General features: G+C 43.0%; 2 protein-coding genes across 11 annotated transcripts in view; one reads left to right on the plus strand and one right to left on the minus strand.

The window, feature by feature from the left end:
- LOC132392931 (FHF complex subunit HOOK interacting protein 2A-like) overlaps positions 1-8,119 on the plus strand; it is a 68,958-nt gene extending 60,839 nt beyond the window's left edge. For all 4 annotated transcript variants that reach the window (XM_059967531.1, XM_059967524.1, XM_059967540.1 and 1 more), the window contains 3 exons: positions 157-297; positions 900-1,000; positions 5,998-8,119. In XM_059967531.1, the coding sequence (XP_059823514.1) occupies positions 157-297; positions 900-1,000; positions 5,998-6,100 (345 nt within the window). In that variant the 3' untranslated portion in view covers positions 6,101-8,119. The remainder of the gene's footprint in view (positions 1-156; positions 298-899; positions 1,001-5,997) is intronic.
- Positions 1-19,158, minus strand: part of LOC132392949 (transcription factor IIIB 50 kDa subunit-like) — a 48,984-nt gene that overhangs the window by 7,006 nt on the left and 22,820 nt on the right. For 6 of the 7 annotated variants that reach the window (XM_059967600.1, XM_059967582.1, XM_059967563.1 and 3 more), the window contains exons 4-5: positions 18,832-19,153; positions 8,259-9,986 (exon numbers count right to left, since the gene is read on the minus strand). In XM_059967600.1, coding sequence (XP_059823583.1) covers positions 9,281-9,986; positions 18,832-19,153 — 1,028 coding nt within the window. In that variant the 3' untranslated portion in view covers positions 8,259-9,280. Of the gene's footprint in view, positions 1-8,258; positions 9,987-18,831; positions 19,154-19,158 lie in introns of those variants that run through there. The other variant, XM_059967615.1, reaches the window with a different exon arrangement.

Genomic DNA, 19,158 nt, shown 5'->3' on the forward strand with positions numbered 1-19,158 from the left:
AAGCATTGGATGGAGCCTTAAAGGTAGTGACTAGTAAATAATCCTGAACTGAGGGTGAAATGCTTAGCTAGCTTGTACTGAATGCTTTTTGCTTTTGTACTTAAATAGGAATTCTTCATTGTATTGAAGATTACAGCCTAATAATTTTTATTTCAGCCGTATGACCTGAATTTGCAGATAACATCTGTGATTTCAAAAGTTGCACTCTTCCCTCATCCGCACCTCCATGAGTATTTGCTGGATCCGTTTATTAACCTGGTTCCCGGCTGCAGGTCTCTCTTCTCTATCATTGTCCGAGTGAGTATTCGCATTACATAAATTGAATGAAAGGTCAATATCAGGAAGAGCTAAGTGGGTGGACTACAGAACAGGGATAGCTGTGAGTGAGTGGATAGAGGATTAATGAAAATATTCTGATAGGTTGAACGTTGAATCAGTTTTAATGCTGCAGTGGAAACAAGAGCCAGGGCCTTCTAAATATGGCAATAAGTAGCTTCTGAACTTGGCTTCAGTTTATAAGGAATGAAGGAGAGCTGTAATAATTTGCAAAGTCTTTATGCATGAACGGGCAGCCTGTTGCCTCTAGTACCAGGCCGATAATGGAAGCAAACTGGCAATGTCAGAACTTGCTTTATTCCAGTTGTCAAAACAAACATTATTGTAAAAATGCCTCTGGAAATCTTGTCCTAACACTGCTTCTGGGTCTGGCCCATGAGAGTCTGGTCCCAACCAGCAGTGCTGATTTTTCATAGCCTTTGAAGTGATTTGACTGGCCTATCATTGCAGTAGATGCTCACTGTGGAGTGGTCATGGCCTGAGAATGACCTGGTGTAAGCACTCAAGGAGAGTGTATTAAACTCTTTCCTTAATCAGTCTCGTATTCACTCTTCACTTCTCAGGTAATTGGTGATCTCATGCAGAGGATACAGAGAATCCCACAGTTTGATAACAAGTTACTTCTCCTCAGAAGGCAGCTGATGGGATTGGAACCTGAAGACATGTAAGTTGACTAGTCATTCAGTGTTTAGTTATATTAAGCCAATCCTGTTCTGTTAAAGCAGGATTACTGTTCTTTCTTTGTAGAACAGTAAGATGGTGGAGGAGTTATTGGAACAACAATTTCAGACAGATCAAATTTTAACACTGAAGTTGGAATTTAAGTTCAGTATCAAAATGAAACTACTTAATGTTTCAAAAAGTTAATTCCTCTGGGGAATGCAGTTTGCTCCCTTATATCACTGCAGACTCACTGACACGAGTGATTTCAGATTTTTGAAGTACCCAGGATGTATATCAGATCATGCTAGGCAATAACTGCTGGGTTTGAGGGTGACATCAGATCCATTCACTGTAGGAGATTCAGTCTTCTTCAGCTGCCCTATGGCACCTCCCTTCCATTATAAATAAGGATGGTCACATAATATTCAATTCCATTTTAGTTCAAAGTACATTTATTATCAAAATATGTATATTTTATACAGCCTTGACTGCTTACAGGCAGCCACACCGCTCGTCCCTTCATTGTTTGGGGTGTTAGTTTACCACAGAAAAGGGGTTATTTATAAAGTATTTAGTTGTATTTCTTTCTTTTTATGAGTCACCAGTAAGTACCCATCTTCAGTAGCACCATCGTAAACCAGAAGTTTAAACCTTAAATCTTAAACCACAAAAGAGTCAGGCCATGATTATGTGCAAATGTTAGTCAAGAACTGATAGATGGTGAGTACAGTTTGTGCTGTCTGACAATTTGTGCAACCATCTAACTTTACTGTTCAATGCCATTGCTCTTGCTGAGCCCTCTTTCCCCGTCCACTGATGCACCATGAAACAGGCCCTACAACTCAGCCTTCCATGCCGATCAAGTTGCCTCTATGGGCTAATCTGTTTGCTTGTGTTTAGCACACATCCCCCTAAATATTTTTGATTCAAGTATCTGTCCAAATGTCTTTTAGGCATTGTAATTGTACCCACCTCTATCACTTCCACTGACAGCTCATTCCACATATCCACCAGCCTCTCAGACCCCTTTAAATCTTTCCCTCTCACCTTAAACCTATGCCCTCTAGTAACCCTCACCCTTGGAAAAATACTGTGACCATTCACACCATTAACACCCCTCACATGTCTTTATATACCTGTAAAAGGTCACCCCCTCAGCCTCTTAGCTCCTGGGAAAAAAAACAGCTTATCCAATCTCTCCTTATTACGCAAGTCCCCAAATCACAGCAACATCCTTGTGAATGTTCTACACCCTTTCTGTCATAATGACTTCCTTCCTGTAGTAGGTAACCAAGACTGCACACAATGTTCCGAGCGTGGTTCCACCATTGTCTTGTAACATAATGCTACAATATTTGCCCTGACCAATGAAGGCAAGCATGCCAAATGCCTTCTTCACCAGCCAGTCTGCCTGTGTCAGTATTTTCAGGGAACCATTCCTGCAGGGACTTGCCGCTTACTGTACAAGTTGTGCCCTGGTTTAACTAACCAAAAGGCATCACCTCAGAATTGGAGTCGGAGTTATGTCATGTGAAACTTGTTGCATTACAGCAGCAGTACAGCGCAGATTTTAAAAAATGCAATAAATTACTTACTAAATAAATAAATAATGCGATAAAAATGAACACTAAAGTAGATCTCCCTGGATTCAAGGACTGTTCAGAAATCTGATGGCAGAAGGGAAGAAGTGTTCCCAAATCATTAAGTGTGGGTGCTACACCCCCAACTGGTGGTAGTAAGAGGAAAGCATGTCCAGATAGTGAGGGCCCTTGGTGATAAATGCTGCCTTCTTGAGGCACTGCATCGTGAAGGTGTTCTCGGCAGGGAGGGTTGTGCCCATGATGGAACTGGCTGAGTCTACAACCTTCTGCAGCCTCTGAACCTGTGCAATGGAGTGTCTGTACCAAGTGGTGATGCAGTCAATTAGAATGCTCTCCACCACGTATGTAGAAATTTGTAAGAGTCACTGGTGACTCTCTTAAAGGATTAGAGACACTCCTTTAATGAAGCAGGTTTGCCTTCATTATCATTGCATCAATACATTGGGTCCAGGAACCTGAAGCTGCCCATCCTGTCCACAGTGACGAATGATGAGTGTTCTCCCAACTTCTGCAATCAATTCCTTGGTCTTGCAGACATTGAATGAGGTTGTTGTTGCAACATCATCCAACTAGTCAGTCAACCCCACTCCTGCAGGTCTCCATGCTGCCGCCTGAAATTCTACCAACCACAGTGGTGTCATTGGTCACACAGTCATGCGTATAGAGAGTGGAACAGTGGGGATGCGACTTTCAGGTGCACCTTTGTTGTCTGTCAGCAAGGAGATAATGTTGTTACTGATCTGTACCGATTATGGTCTCCCAATAAGTTATTTGAAGGTACAAAGGGTTGTAAAGAGGATCACTTTTTGAAGCTTGGTGATTACTACTTAGGAACGATGCTGTTGAACACCAGGGTGTAATCAATAAACAGCAGCTTGGGTTTGTGGACCGTTTTGTAGTTGTTTAGATGCTCCAGAATAGACAGCCAGAAAAACTGCATCCCCTGTAGACCAGTTGGGGCAGTAGGCAAATCGCAATAGCTTGCTCAAACAGGAGTTAATTCTGTCAAAACCAATCTCTCGAAGTACATCATTACAGTAGATATGAGTGCTACCAGGCAGTATTAGAAGCAGATCACCCTTCACAGACTTTGTATTCATACAAGTTAAATTCCATTTGCCATTCCTTGGCCCACTTGATCTCTGCAATTTCCTTATGTTCATTGCTCTGAGTCCCTTAGAAAAGTCCAGCACAGGAACAGGCCCTTCAGCCCATCTAATCCATGCTGAAACCATTTAAACTGCCTACTCTCTTCAACCTGCACCAGGACCATAGCTCTCCATACCCCTACTCGCCATGTACCTATCATAACTTCACTTAAACGTTGAAATCAAGCTTGCATGAACCACTTGTGCAGGCAGCACGTTCCACACTTTCACGACCCTCTGAGTGAAGAAGTTTCCCCTCATGTTCCCCTTAAACTTTTCACCTTTCATCCATAACCTTTGGTTATAATCCCACACAACCTCAGTAGAAAAAGCCTGCTTGCATTTACCCTATCTATACTCTTCATAAGTTTGTATATCTTTATCAAATTTCCTCTCAGTCTTCTATGTTCTAAGGAATAAAGTACTAACTGATTAATTTTTTCCTTATAACTCTGGTCCTCTAGTCCCAGCAACATCCTTGTTAAATTTCTCTGTACTCTTTCAACCTTATTTACATCTTCCCTGTAGGTAGGTGACACAAACTGCACACAATACTCCAAATTTTGATAGGCAGCATTTGTAACCTTAAAATAGGAGCACAGGAATTTGAAACTATACTTGATTTTAAATTCAGGCTAGACAATGGGGTGACCCGTTGAGGCACCCTTTGAGAGAAAGGTAGTGCACTCTGATATGACCAGAATGAACATTAAATTTTCCTTAGTGCTATTGGTATTGCTTTGCTTTGGAAATTGAAGAATGAAAACCAGTTTATTAAAGAAGAAAGACGCATAGCAAGGCAAATATAGCTCCTCCTCGTTTAACGAAGGTCACTTCTGATGGCAACATTTCTGGCTGATCTGCCACCCTTGTGCCTCTCGTTGTCATTCTGGAGACGTGCAGTCCTTTCATGCGCCGTCTATTCATCTCTTCCGCTGTTTGTTCTTTGTCTCTGATCCTGGAGATGTGCATTTCTCAGCTCTTTTGTCTCTTCCTCTCCTCCTTCTGTGCCTATTGTTGTCATTCTGGAGACGTGCATGCCTCTCCTTCTCTGTCTCTTCGTCCCTCATCTTTTTATCCTGACTCTTTGATCCTGGAGTTGTGTGGCCCTGACCTCATTCGATCCTTGTGCTCTCCCTCTCCTTGCTGCTTCCCGACATTTGGTGTCATCTCTTGACCATATTGTCCCCCTTCTCCTTCCACGCAGCATAATTAGGCTGACCATAGTTTTTTTTTATCCTAATGCTGTATGGAAGATATGAAGCAGTAATACCAAAGGAAGCTAATTATTCTTGATGATGTGGTTGGCGCTTTCCTAAATGGACGTGATATCGTCACCGCTGTCCTTTGACTGCAGCAAAGGGTTTTATGGGTGTCTCGAAGTTTGTCATTATGGGTTACGGGATGTTATGTCATGCTAAATTTAGAGACGATCCGATGTTCAGTTTTTGAATCTAGTCAAGACTTTTATACATTGTGGGGACTATTTTTGAGTTATTTTCAAAACCTTTGATTTGTTGTAAAAGTACAGATGGTGGCTAATAATATATTTTATTATATGATAAGGTTTTTCCCCCTTTTTTTCTTGCTTTTCCTAACAGCTCTGACCTTGGTAGTGGGTTTAGATTTTTTTTCTGTATACCAAACTTTTTTATATTTCAATATTATGATTTATTTTTTATGAATACAAGGTTTTATGATTGTAACTGTATTTTAATACAATGTATTTGGTACTTTTTTTGATTTATATCTTCTTGTACCCTGTATTCCTTTATGCAGAAACTGATAAAAAATATTGAAAGAGAAGTATGTCATTACAGTAAGATTTAATGATCGCTTATTGATGGGTGGCAGTTAGATCTGTCCCAATCCTGCACATGCTGATGGTGATATGTCACCACTTGAAGTAGAGTTGACTTGCCCTTTTGCTCCGGTTGGTGTCGCTGCTGAAGCTGGCCGTGCGCGTGCGTCATGGTGTCGCATCCCTATTTCCATGATGGCAGATCAGCTCTTGGGTGAAAGCGGGGCTGTTGATCTTGGCGAATGAGCAATTTTATACAAATATATAGCCCTGAATGAACTTTGCCTGCATTCTGTAAGTTAGCGCATTTTGTCGATTTAGCCAAAAAAAGTGCCACTGTAATGCACCTTTTGCGCTAACTGGAGGTCACATACAGACAAACAGAGCATGAGAGTTTTAGTAGTATATAAATATTAACTCAATATTTGTTTCTGTGAACATTTTGCAGGGTGGATCATGCGATATTACTGAAAGGAGTGATTGTCCTGGAGGAATTCTGCAAGGAGCTGGCTGCAATATCATTTGTCAAATCGTCAACTGAACCCAATTAAACCAGGATAGTTGGGATTGTGGACACGATTGAACTACGTTACTGAATGAAGTCCATCTGTCTCCTCTTCTCCACAGTATGGAACTTCCGTCCACTAGGATTTGCATTTAGCAGTTGGACTTCTTGTCACTGTGCTTTTTAAAAAATCTATTCCTCTTTGCCCTGAGATAAACATCCTGAATTTAGCTTGCACCTATGAGTGGGTGAGCTGTATTGTGCTGGGAATAAGGACTTGTTACTCAACTTTAATCAGCGGAACTCAATTTGCACCAAGACCAAATGTTGGTCTCCTGAGTGATGCTCATCGCAACACTCGCTCCCTAAACATCTCCTCTCAGTTTTTCCCATCCTTTCTTTGCTCCCCTTCCCTTTCTGAATTTTAATCTTACATTGTTATTAACTGACAATGTTTCCTGACTCAGAACGCACGTTATAAGATTATATAAAATAATCTGAGTGAAATGTTTCAACATTTCAGAGTTGTCTGAGAGTATATAAATGCAAGTCTTATTCTTTAAAGATGAATTAATTACACTGGACAGCAAATTCTTTCCGAAGTGTTGGTTCTTCAGATTTTTTTTTGTGGTTACGTGGCTTCAAGCTGAGCTCAGATATGATTTCAGACTACTTGTATCATGTAGGAATTTGGAGAAACAAGAAATTAATTTTTATTGAATATAATATGTTCAATTGCTGAAGCTTTGCAATAGGTCAACTAAGCTAAAAATGTTTTGATGATGATTTTCATCTTTACTCAGTGGCTTCTTGCTTGTATGTCCAACAAAAATTATCCAGCAATGGTGGGTTCCAGTTGCCCTGATACTGTTTCTCCATGACCATAATGTCCTTTCACCTTGCTCTTCACTGACAGTGCCAAGATTTGCAGGGAAGTTGTCTAAATGGGAATGTAGAAGATGAGTCTTTAGTGACATGTTGCACTTCATGGTTTTATAGTTTGAAGTATGTTGACAATAGTTTGGTGCTCTGTAGTTGCCAAGAAACTTTTCAACATACCTGAATGCCTTCCATTGAATTTTCTCCAGTCACACTAGAAGTTCATCAACTTGCCTGTTGTTGATGACCATTTTGATTGGTAGTACAACAAAAATGCCTTTCCAACTCTCGGCATTGGTTATTCTGGAAAACATCCATCTCAAGTATTGAAATCTTTTTCCTTCACCTTTCATCGCTGTCACAAAATTTTTAATAAGCCCCAATTTTATATGGAGAGGAGGCAAAAATAGCTTTGTAGTCTACAAGTGGCTTATGTGTCACACTTTTCTGCCCTGCTTACAAAGTGGCCAGTACTTTTAAATGTACTGAGATTTTTTAGCATAGCTGTCTTATTTGCAAATGAAGCAACAGTAGTTGGTGTATCTGAGCAACATTCCCAGAATCAGCACCACTGCTTTCAGATCACCAGTTGTATTTGCTGTATTGTATGTGTTTCAACAAGACTTCTAAATTTCGGTAGTTTTCTTTCACGCGTACTGCATAGCCAATTGGTGTTGAAGGGTGCACACTGCCATCATGTAGTCGCTCAGTTTTCAGGCTTAACACTGAAGAATCAATAACAAGATACCATTGTTGTGGGTCTTGCTGGCAACCCTAAACGTACCCAGGCTTGCCTGGACAAGATAGAAAACTTTTAAGCTTAACATTGTGGGCAACATTTTACTGGACTTGAATAACAAATTGAAATAACAAATTTAGACGATTCCAAAAAAGTGGTGTGTGTTGGGGAAGTTTCATGGTGATTTTCTTGATCAGCAGTCTACAATAAGATATACCCAAAAGTATTCAGGGAACACAACCTTTGTTGTCCTGTGTTATAAGGCTCTCAAGTTATTTGGAAATGTTGTCTGGTACAAGCAGCATTTTAATGAGGATTCCCTATTATTTAAAAACAATGTTTCCCACAATTTGAGATTGGTGGCATGGTCTTCTTAAGAATCTAGAACAGTACCTGCAAGAGAATGAAATCTTCACCTAATTGAATAAACATTTGTGTTCTTTGGTGGTTGATGTTAAGCATGAAATCACTCGCTGCTCTGGGGTTGTCATGTTCTGCTCATGTTCTGAGGGTTCCTCCAAGACTCAAGTAGATAAATAGTAGTCTTAACTTGTTGGAGGTCTGAAATTCAAATCTGCAAATGTCGAGGCCCACCTCACTGAGTTGCAGAGTGACATGTTGGCAAATACTTAAAAATAGAGAAGGTAGTTCCCTAAACTATAGATGGACTGCAAAGAATGACTTTATCAAACACCCACCGATCAGGCCGTCAGCTGGTGAGTCCAGGAGTTAGATGATCCCAGTGCTTGCAAGAGTATGGGTACAAAACCAGACCTGTTTTACAAAAGGGAGGCATTCCTGGACAAATGTTTAATCAAGTTAAATTTCATAAATGAAAAACCTAACATTCAGTGTTAGTGGATTTTATTACTGTGCATTCCTGTGATAAAAGTGGTATATTCTTCATAGATTTGATTTGTGAATCAGACACATAACCAAAGCATCAAAAGGTTTCACCTGGTCTCATTCTGTGGCCATCACTGGCTTTTCATTTTCAACAAGTGCTGATTTTGTCCTTTGAGAGTGTTCAACTGACTCTGGTTCAATTCACTTCCTCAACACACACTTTCTCACGTTACCTTTCCCAACATCTTATGGTCGTGAGATGAAGTGTTGTCAGGTAACAACTTTTTAAGTTTACTTTTCACCAATGCCTGTTCTGACTTAAACTTTTCACTTCAGAATGGCAGATATAAACCATGGCCATGCTTCAAAACACCTGTGGGACTTGCACACAACCACTCTTTGTCAGACACACTTTGTTTCATGGAGGCAAATTTCCCAAGAACCTTAAACCATGAAGATATCATTCAAGTTCACTGACTGCAGCTAGGGCATGCAAATAAGGCCCAGGAGAGGGATAACAGTGGTCTTGTAATTTTCAGAAGACTCACAGACAGAATCAACTCTTGGGCTACACATGCACTAGCTCATTCAATTTATTAAAAACTAGTCAAAGTACTGACAGAATGATCATATTGTTCTCAGTAAAATGGATTTATCTTCAGCTGGAATGTGTCTATTTCCTCACATTGCTTCTAATGGTCTAGTGATGAATCTTGGACTGACGACCACAGACACCAGCAACACTGGGTGAGTATACAACAGCTAGAGAATGGAACTTGCTGCTTGGAATGTTGCAACTTCTTCGGGAGTCCTTAGGTATTCCTCGATTTCACTGTCTGATATCTCCTCCTCCCCAGTGGTTGGATTACTGCAGCTTCCCTCCGGCTCCAGGTTCAGATTTTTCCTCTTTGTTTGCGTGAGGCACGGAGGGAGGAAAACCGGTGCGGAGCGTTTCCGACTCGACCCTGCCTCCTGTGCCTGGTGACAGCTACTGTTCTCGCCAGCGGCTGACATACGTTCTTCCTGCGAATCTGTCTGTGCATTTGCGCTTTCTGTCCAAACACAGTCAAGTGTCTGCCTCAATAATAAGGTGCGATGGCGGAGAATATCACCGGTATATTTCACCACAGTTTTGGCATCGACTTGCTGACCTCTCAGCCAGGGCAGCTGCGATGCTAGTCTGATTAAAACACCAGTGATCTCTTTCAGCCGCTGAGAGGTGGGTGGTGGCAATGAAATTCCAGCCAGCTTGCAGAACCTTCCCATGCTACACTTCAGGCGCTGCGCAGGGAGCAAGGACTGCCAAGCCAGGTAAGCTGCTGCTGTGATGATGGGGACAGGGTGTCTCCCTGTCACCAGCCACGTTTCACTGGCCAGTTCCACCAACTGCACTGCAAGATCCACCACCTTGTCTTTATCCTCTAAAAACTGGGGCGGAATCAACCTGGAATTCTGGAGCAAATTAAACCTTGAAAGAGAATAGAAATGTGTCAGAGGGGTCAGTATGATCAAAAGCACATGTGCCCTGTCTAAGAGTTATGTCGATATCTTCAGGCTAGCACAGGCAATCTGTTGAAGGGCAGTACAAATAAGCCAGGTAACTACACATCAGTGAAGCTTACATCAATTGGTATGGAAACTATTGAAAAACAATCAGGATTTATCAACACTTAGGATTTATCAACACTTAGGATTATCTATGATCAGGATTCACCTACACTTGGAAAGATAGGTTTGATTAGGGATAGCATGGCTTTATCTGTGGGAAATCATGTGTTATTAATTTTTTTGAGATAACTAAGCAATGACATATTGATTACATTGTCTACAGTAACCTTAAGGCCTTTAACAAGATCCCATATGACAGGCTGATCAGAGTCACACTGCATTCATCCCAACTGGCCCATACCAACGAAGATGTCCATCTTAAGACAATTCTATTTAGCTCATATCCTATGCCTTTACCATCTATGTACCTGCCAAGTACCTTTTAAATATTCTTAAGTGTATCTACTTTAACCTCTTCCTCTGGCAGACTGTTACAAGAAAAATAAGGTTATTCTAGTAGGTGATTTTAACGTTCCATATACTAATTGAGAGTCCCATACTGTAAAAAGGCTAGAGGGGATAGAGTTTGTCAAATGTGTTCAGGAACGTTTCCTCCAGTACATAGAAGTTCCAAACATAGAGGGTGCGATACTTGATCTGCTATTAGGGACTGACAGGGCAGGTGACAGAGGTTTGTGTAGGGTAGTGGTCACCAACCTTTTTAAGCCCAAGATCCCCTACCTCGACCTTAGTGAAAGGCGAGATCGACCCCAGATTGATTAGTTACACGCATGCACACTGTGGCAGAAAAGACCGGAAGTAAAACCCCGCAACCAGAAGTAGAAATAATGCACCACCCTTTTTTTGCACTGCGGACCGGTTTAATATTGGCAATATTCTTGTGGACCGGTCGACGGGGGAGGGGGTTAAATACGGTGGGAATACAGTGATACTCGAAGCAGGTTCCTTATGTCCAGTCTATTCTGCAATTTAGTTTTTGCGGCTCTCAGCACTTAGCTACTGTCCCGTGCTGTTCATGTTTTTTTCGCTGAAAAAACTCAGCGGGTTTGTCTTTAAGTGCAGGGTGCTTGGACTCAAGGTGCCAAAGCAGCTCATTGCTTCATTAGACAGCCTCCCGCCCATCTGCAGCCAGACGCGCTGGTCGTGGGTGGGGTGAGAGGATAAGGTCAGGGCCGGAGGTCTCCGTGCCGGGGCCGCGGCGGTCGCAGTCCAGAGTGAGTGACTGACCGAGCGAGGAGTGCGACAGGTCCACCCCCCTTATAGGATCTATCGGCCGACCAAAGTTTGTCTCGAGGGATAACTAAGTATATCGCAGCGAAGTAGCTGCTCTGCTACTTACAAAACCTTGAGCCCAAATTAGGACGTCTGTGAATATTTTAGCACCAGGTTCCTCACGAGCATTCGGTGTGGTAAACAGGTTTAGAGGCGGCACCCATTTGTCCGTGTTCCAGGCCAGTAGCATCGGCGGTACTGAAGTATCCTGTGTAGTGTGGGGGAGCTATGCGCGTGCGCACTGTGCAGAAAGAATGGAACTAAAACCCCACAACCCGGAAATAATCTCTCAACAGTATTTGTGTATTTATTTTTCATTTTTTTTGGGATCTACTGGGAAAGTCTCAAAGGTCGACCAGTCGGTCGCAATCGACGGGTTGGCGACCACTAGTGTAGGGGAACATTTTGTATCTATTGGTCATGATACCATTAACCTCAAAATAATAATACTGACACGTGTGACTTTAGCTTCTCCCTCTCAAACCGCAGAAATTGAAATTGCTATTGAAACTCCTCCATCAACTCCTGCCTGAGAAGCGACTTGGATCTGATCTAATTTGCTGACAAGTCCACAGCAGATGCCATTTCACTGGCTCTTCACTCAATGCTGGAACATCTGGACAGCAAAGATGCATACATCAGGCTGCTCCTTATCAGCTACAACTCAACATTAAATACCAGCATCCCCTCAAAACTAATCAGTAAGCTTCAAGACCTTGGCCTCAATACCTCCTAATGCAATTGAATCCTTTATTTCCTTATTTGCAGATGCCAGTCAATGTTTAGCTCCCTGTTCTACACACTTTGCACTTATTGCTGTGTCGCTAAGCACAGCTCCAATGCCATTTTCAAGTTTGCTGACGACACCACTGTCATTGGCCAAATTAAAGGTAGTGACAAATAAGAATATGTGGAGAGGTTGAAACTCTGGCTGTGTGGTGCTACAACAACAACCTCTCACTCAATGTCAACAAGACCAAGGAGCTGATTATTGACTTAAGGAGGAAACCAGAAGTCCATGTGCCAGTTCACATCGGGGGATCAGAGGTGGAGAAGGGCAGCAACTTTGAATTCCTCTGTGTTATAATTTTGGGGAACCTGTCCTGGGCCCAGAAATTATGAAGAAAGCATGACAAAGACTACTTACTTCCGAGTTTGTAAAGATTCAGCATGAAATCTAAAGCTTTGACATGTGTTATGGAGTATATTGACTCATTGCATCACAGCCTGGTATGGAAGTACCAATGCCCTTGAACGGAAAATCCTACAAAAGGCAGAGGACACAGCCCAGTCCATCGCAGGTAAAGCCTTCCCCTCCATTCAACACATCTACAGGAAATGTTGCCACAGGAAAGCAGCATCCATCATCAGGGACCCCCATCACCCAAGTCATGCTCTCTCCTCACAGCCACCATCAATAAGAAGGTGTGAGCCTTAGGACTCTCACCTGTCAGTTCAGGAACAGTTATTACCCCTCAACCATCAGGCTCTTAAGCCAAAGGAGATAACTTCACTCAATTTCAATTGAGACATTGAAATGTTCCCACAGCCTATGGATTCACTTTCAAGGTCTCTTCGTCTCATGTTCTGAATGTTTAATGCATACTTACTCATTTTTATTATTTAGTTCTTTATCTACTTGCACAGTTTGTAGTCTTTTACATATTGGTTGAATGCTGAAGTTGGTGCAATGTTCTAAAGTCATCTCATGGGCATTCTAAAAATTCCCTCTTGGGATTTTCCTCATTGGGAACCTCATTTTCCCCATTACCTGCAAATTGAAATTCTCCCACGACAATCATAACATTGCCCCCTTGACATACCTTTTCTATCTCTCGTTGTAATTTGTAGCCCACATCCTGCTACTGTTTGGAGGCCTGTAAATAACTCCCATCAGAATCTTTTTACCCTTATCTTTACCTACAAGGACTCTACATCTTCAAATCCTATGTTACCTCTTTCTATAGATTTGATTTCATTTTTTACCAACAGAGCCACTCCACCCCCTCTGCCTACCTGCCTGTCCTATCAATAGGATGTGGATTTTTATCTCCCAAATATAATCTTCATTCAGCCATAACTCAGTGATGCCCAAAACATCATACCCACTAATCTGTAACTGCACTATAAAATCATCTACCTTATTCAGTATATCGTGTGCATTCAAATATAATACGAAGTCATGTATCCATCACCCTTTTTGATTTTGTCCCTTTTTAAAAAAAACACTGAAAATCAGCAATTATGCCCTATCATTGCCTGTCCTCCCTGACAGTCTCACTACACACTGCCTTTGCTTGAAAACCAACTGTCCCATCCTCAGCCCTATCACTCCGGTTCCCATCCTCCTGCCAAATTAGCTGAAATCCTCCCCAGCAGCTCCAGCAAACCTGCCAGCAAGGATATCAGATCCCCCTTGGGTTCAGGTATGACCTGTCCTTTTTCTACAGGTCATACCTTCCCCAGAAGAGATCCCAGTGATCCAAAAATATGACACCCAGCCCCGTACACCAGTTTCTAAACCACTCATTTGTCTGACAACTCATTCTATTCTTACCCCCACCAGTCCAGAAATAGCTACCCTGAAGGTCCTGCTTTTCAGTTTTCTACCTAGCCCCCGACCTCCTCACTTTTCATACCTATGTCATTTAGGAGTCACCCACGGAACTTCTGCCTCCAAGGAAATGTCCCCCCCCCCCCCCCCAAACTTCAAAGTAAATTTATTACCTAAGTACATATATATGACACCATATACAACCCTGAGATCCATTTTGCTGGGCCTGGTGCAGGTCCTCTGAAATGATAACAGTGTGGGGGCTGGTGCAGAGTAAAGGGGATTGATGTTCTTGTTGCCATTTGCACGATTTGGTTCTTTTGCATGGGGGTGGAGGGGGTTGACGTTTTCCTTTGAATTTGAAAATAAATGTACTTTGAATCCTTTGAATTTATAACTGCTGACCATCTCCAATCTGATCCCCTGATGAGGACTGGCTCATGGACCTCTGGTTTCCTCCTCCTGAACTCAATAATCAGCCCCTTGGTCTTGCTGACATTGAACAAGAGGTGGTGGTTGTGGCACCACTCAGCCAGAATTTCAATCTCCCTCCTGTATGCTGATCTGTCACTACTTTGGGCCCTTGGCATTCGCAAAGGCGAGGGTGAGCAGCCAGAAGTATATTGGCACCAATGACATGCAGACGAGGTCCTGAAGAGAAATTTTAGGGAGCTAGGTAGAAAGCTGGAAAACAGAACCTCCAGGGTAGTAACACACACAAAATGCTAGTGAAACACAACAGGCCAGGCAGCATCTATAGGAAGAAGTACAGTCGACATTTAGGGCTGAGACCCTTCGTAAGGACTAACTGAAAGAAGAGATAGTAAGAGATTTGAAAGTGGGGGGGGGGGATGCGAAAGGATAGGAGAAGACAGGAGGTGAAGCTAAAAGCTGGAAAGGTGATGGCAAAAGGGAGACAGAGCTGGAGAAGGGAAAGAATCATGGGGCAGGAGGCCTAGGGTGAAAGAAAGGGGGAGGAGAGCACCAGGGGCAGATGGAGAACAGGCAGAGTGATGGGCAGAGAGAGAGAGAAAAGAAGAGGAAAAAAGGGAGAAATAATAAATAAATCCAGGATGGGGTAAGAAGGGGAGGAGGGGCATTAACGGAATTTAGAGATATCAATGTTCATGCCAACAGGTTGACACCACCCAGACAGAATACAAGGTGGTGTTCCTCCAACCTGAATGTAGCCTCATTGCAACAGTAGAAGAGGCCATGGATAGACATATCAGAATGGGAATGGGATGTGGAATTAAAATGTGTGGCCACTGGGAGATCCTGCTTTCTCTGGTGGACCGAGCGTAGGTGTTCAGCGAAACGGTCTCCCAGTCTGCGTCGGGTCTCACCAATATATAAAAGGCCACACTGGGAGCACCAGACACAGTATACCACACCAGCCGACTCACAGGTGAAGTGTCGCCTCACCTGGAAGGACCGTCTGGGGCCCTGAATGGTGGTGAGGGAGGAAGTGTAAGGGCAGGTGTAGCACTTGTTCCGCTTACAAGGAAAAGTGCCAGGAACGAGATCGGTGGGAAGGGATGGGGGGGGATGAATGGACAAGTAGGGAGCCATCCCTGCGGAAAGCAGAAGGTGGGGAGGGAAAGATGTGCTTGGTAGCGGGATCCTATTGGAAGTGGCGGAAGTTACAGAGAATTCTATGTTGGACCCGAAGGCTGGTGGGGTGGTAGGTGAGGACAAGGGGAACCCTATCCCGAGTGGGGTGGCAGGAGGATGGGGTGAGAGCAGATGTGCGTGAAATGGGAGAGAAGCGTTTGAGAGCAGAGTTGATGGAGGAGGAAGGGAAGCCCCTTTCTTTAAAAAAGGAAGACATCTCCTTCGTCCGGGAATGAAAAGCCTCATCCTGAGAGCAGATGCGGTAGGGTAGTAATCTCTGGATCGCTGCCTGTGCCACGCTCCAGTGTGGATAAGAATAGGATGATTTAGCAGGTAAATGTGTGGCTGAATAACTAATGCAGAGGTCGATGGATCATTGAGATCACTTCTGGGGAAGGTATGACCTGGACAAAAGGGATGGGTTACACCTGAACCCAAGGGGGTCCAATATCCTTGCAGGCCATTTTCATAGAGCTGTTCAGGAGGGTTTAAACTAATTTGGCAGGGGTTTGGAAACTGGAGTGATAGTGCTGAGTATGAAGAAGTTGGTTTACAAACAGAGGCAGTGTGTAGTGAGACTCCTAGCAAGGAGAGGCTGAGGATAGGGCAAAACTGCAGTCAACAGCTTGAGTTGCAATGTAAAAGGTGAACAAAGTTGAAAAGGGTGAATACAGGAATGAAGGTGTTACATTTGAATACACATGTAGAAAACAGGAAAAGGTAGATGATCTTGTTACAGATTGGTATGTATGGTGTTGTGGGCATCACCGAATCATGGCTGAAAGAAGATTATAGCTGGGAGGTTAATGTATCGAAAGGAAAGGCAGGCAAGCAAAGAGGGTGATGTGGCTCTGTTGGTAAAAAAAAAATCAAATCCTTAAAAAGAGGTGACATAGGGTTGGAAGATGTTGATTTGTTGTGGGTAGAGCTAACAAACTGCATAGATAAAAAGACCCTGTTTGGAGTTATATACCAGACCCCAAAACAGTAGTAAGAATGTGGTCTACAAATTACAACGGGAGACAGAAAATGCATGACAAAAGGACAATGTTACAGTAATCATGGGGGATTTCAATATGCGGGTAGATTGGGAAAATCAGGTTGGTGCTGGATCCCAAGAGGGGGAATTTGTAGCATGCCTGTGAGATGGCTTTTTAGAGCAGCTCATGGTTGAGCCCACTAGGGGATCAGCTATTCTGGATTCGATGCTGTGCAATGAACCAGAATTGATTGGAGTGCTTAAGGTAAAAGGACCCTCAGAGGCAAGTGTTCAGAATATGACTGAATTCACCATGAAGTTTGAGAAGGGGAAGCTAAAGTCAGATGTGTCAGTATTATGGTGGAGTAAAGGGAATTACAAAGCCATGAGAGAGGAGCTGGCCAAAAATTAATTGGAAGAGAACACTGGCAGGGATGACGGCAGAGCAGTAATGGCTGGAATTTCTGGAAGCAATTCAGATGCACAGGATATATAAATCCCAAAGGGGAAGAAGTATTCTGAAGGCAAGATGAAACAACCATGACTAACAAGAGAAGTCAAAGCCAACATAAAAGCAAAAAAGCAAAAAATATGATAAAGCAAAAATTAGTGGGAAGTTAGAGGATGTGAAGCTTTTAAAAAACCAACAGAAGGCAACTAAAAGAGTCGTTAAGGAAAAGATGGAATACAAAAGTAAACTAGCCAATAATAGAGGATATCAAAAGTTTCTTCGGATACATAAGGTGTAAAAGAAAGGTGAGAGTGGATATCGGACTCTTGGAAAACAATGCTGGAGAGGCAGTAATGGGGGACAAGGAAATGGTGGACAATCTGAATAGGTATTTTGCATCATTCTTCACTGTGGAAGGCACTGGCCGGATGGTGAAGATGTCAGAGTGTCGGGGGTCAGACAAGTGTGAAGTTGCATAGCTAGGGAGATGGTTCAGGGTCTGAAAGAGGTGGCTGAAGAGATTGTGGAGGCATTAGTATTCCTGGAATGGTTCTGGGAGACTGGAAAATTGCAAATGCCACTCCATTCTTCAAGAAGGGAGAGAGGGAGAAAAAAAAGGAAATTGTAGGCCAGTTAGTCTAAACTCAGTGGTTTAGAAGGTGTTGGAGTCGCTTGTTAAGGATGTAGTTTTGGGGTACTTGGAGGCAAATGATAAAACAGGCCATAGTCAGCATGGTTTCCTCAATGGAAGATCTTGCCTGACAAGTCTGGTGGAGTTCTTTGAAGAAATAGCAATCAAAGGAGAATCGGTTGATGTCGTGTACTTGGGATTTTCAGAAAGCCTTTGACAAGGTGCCACACATGAGGCTACTAAACTAGTTAAGAGCCCATGGTATTACAGGAAAGATACTTGCATGGATGAAGATGGACAAGTAATAGTCAAAGCCTTTGTAGTTCACTCCATTATGCTTTTAATCAACTGGGATGTTAAATTAGTCCTGGGAATTTATCTACTTTTAGAGATACTTGACTTGAAAATCACTTTGTCTATCCTATTCCCATACGCTTTCTGTTTAACCACAAAATTGTTGGTGTTTGCCTCTATTATAAAGACACTTTCAGGGTACTCATTAATGATGGTTCAGTAATGCAGCCGGGAGAGCTGCTGCCTCCCAGCTTCGGCCCTCAATCCCAGCCTCAGGTGCTCTGTCTGTGGAGTTTAAACGTTTTGGATAAGGGTAGGATTAATGTGAACAACAGGTGTTTGATGGTGAGAACAGACCCCATGCTCCCTATGACTCTAACAACCCAAACACACATCCTCCGCTCCCACATAGCTTTTTTTGACCCAGCTAGTCTCTGTTCCTTCCCTATTTACAATGCTCTAATGTAGTCCTCTAAGAAATTATTGGCCTGTGCAATCTTGAAATAAATCCAATAGTTTGGCATTGGGTAAACTATGGTGGGAAAGAATTTCCTCCCCTTCCCACAACACCACCATTCAGTTGGCCTGGACTTTCATCCAGATTTTCATGACCCCTGTAAAGACAGGTTGAGTGCCAACTAGAGCACAACAATTGGATGAGAGTTGAGGGGTCTAGACCGACCATTTGAAATTTTCATGTTATATCACCTCAATTGCGGGTCCAGAGCAACCAAAGTTGGTAATGAGCTGAAAAGGATTCATTTCTGAATGACTGTATTTTACACACAGTGCAGTATACGGTGGCTCTGACTTCACTATTCTGTGTGCCAATGAGCCTGCTCTGAATGCAGAGCACAAAACCAGTGAATCTGTACCCATCCACATGTAGGTTAATTCACACTGTAAGTGGGAGTTCAGATGGGATGACAGAGTGAGAGGATTTACTAACCCATTGCAGTGAGTCGTCACCAAATCCTTCAGACTGAGAGTGGGAATATCCAGCTGCAGTTCCTTCACCAACTGCAGGTAGACAGTCGAGAAGAGGGTGGCTTCCACATGGAGGAGAGAATACAGGGTGCCCATGGTCAGAGGCCAGTTATGCTGTCGACAAGCGATGTGAATACAGCAGCCCACCAAAGCCTCTTTCTTCTCCAGAGTGACATGCAGGAACTCATCGTGGTCATAGGCTCGGACATAAAGCTCCATGGCTGTGTCCTGTACAACTGGACGCAGACGGAGAATTTGGCACAGGTCACGGACCCGCCTCATACCTAAA

The sequence above is a fragment of the Hypanus sabinus genome, chromosome 1 (genome assembly GCF_030144855.1).
Source record: "Hypanus sabinus isolate sHypSab1 chromosome 1, sHypSab1.hap1, whole genome shotgun sequence".
NCBI classification, from domain to species: Eukaryota; Metazoa; Chordata; class Chondrichthyes; order Myliobatiformes; family Dasyatidae; genus Hypanus; species Hypanus sabinus.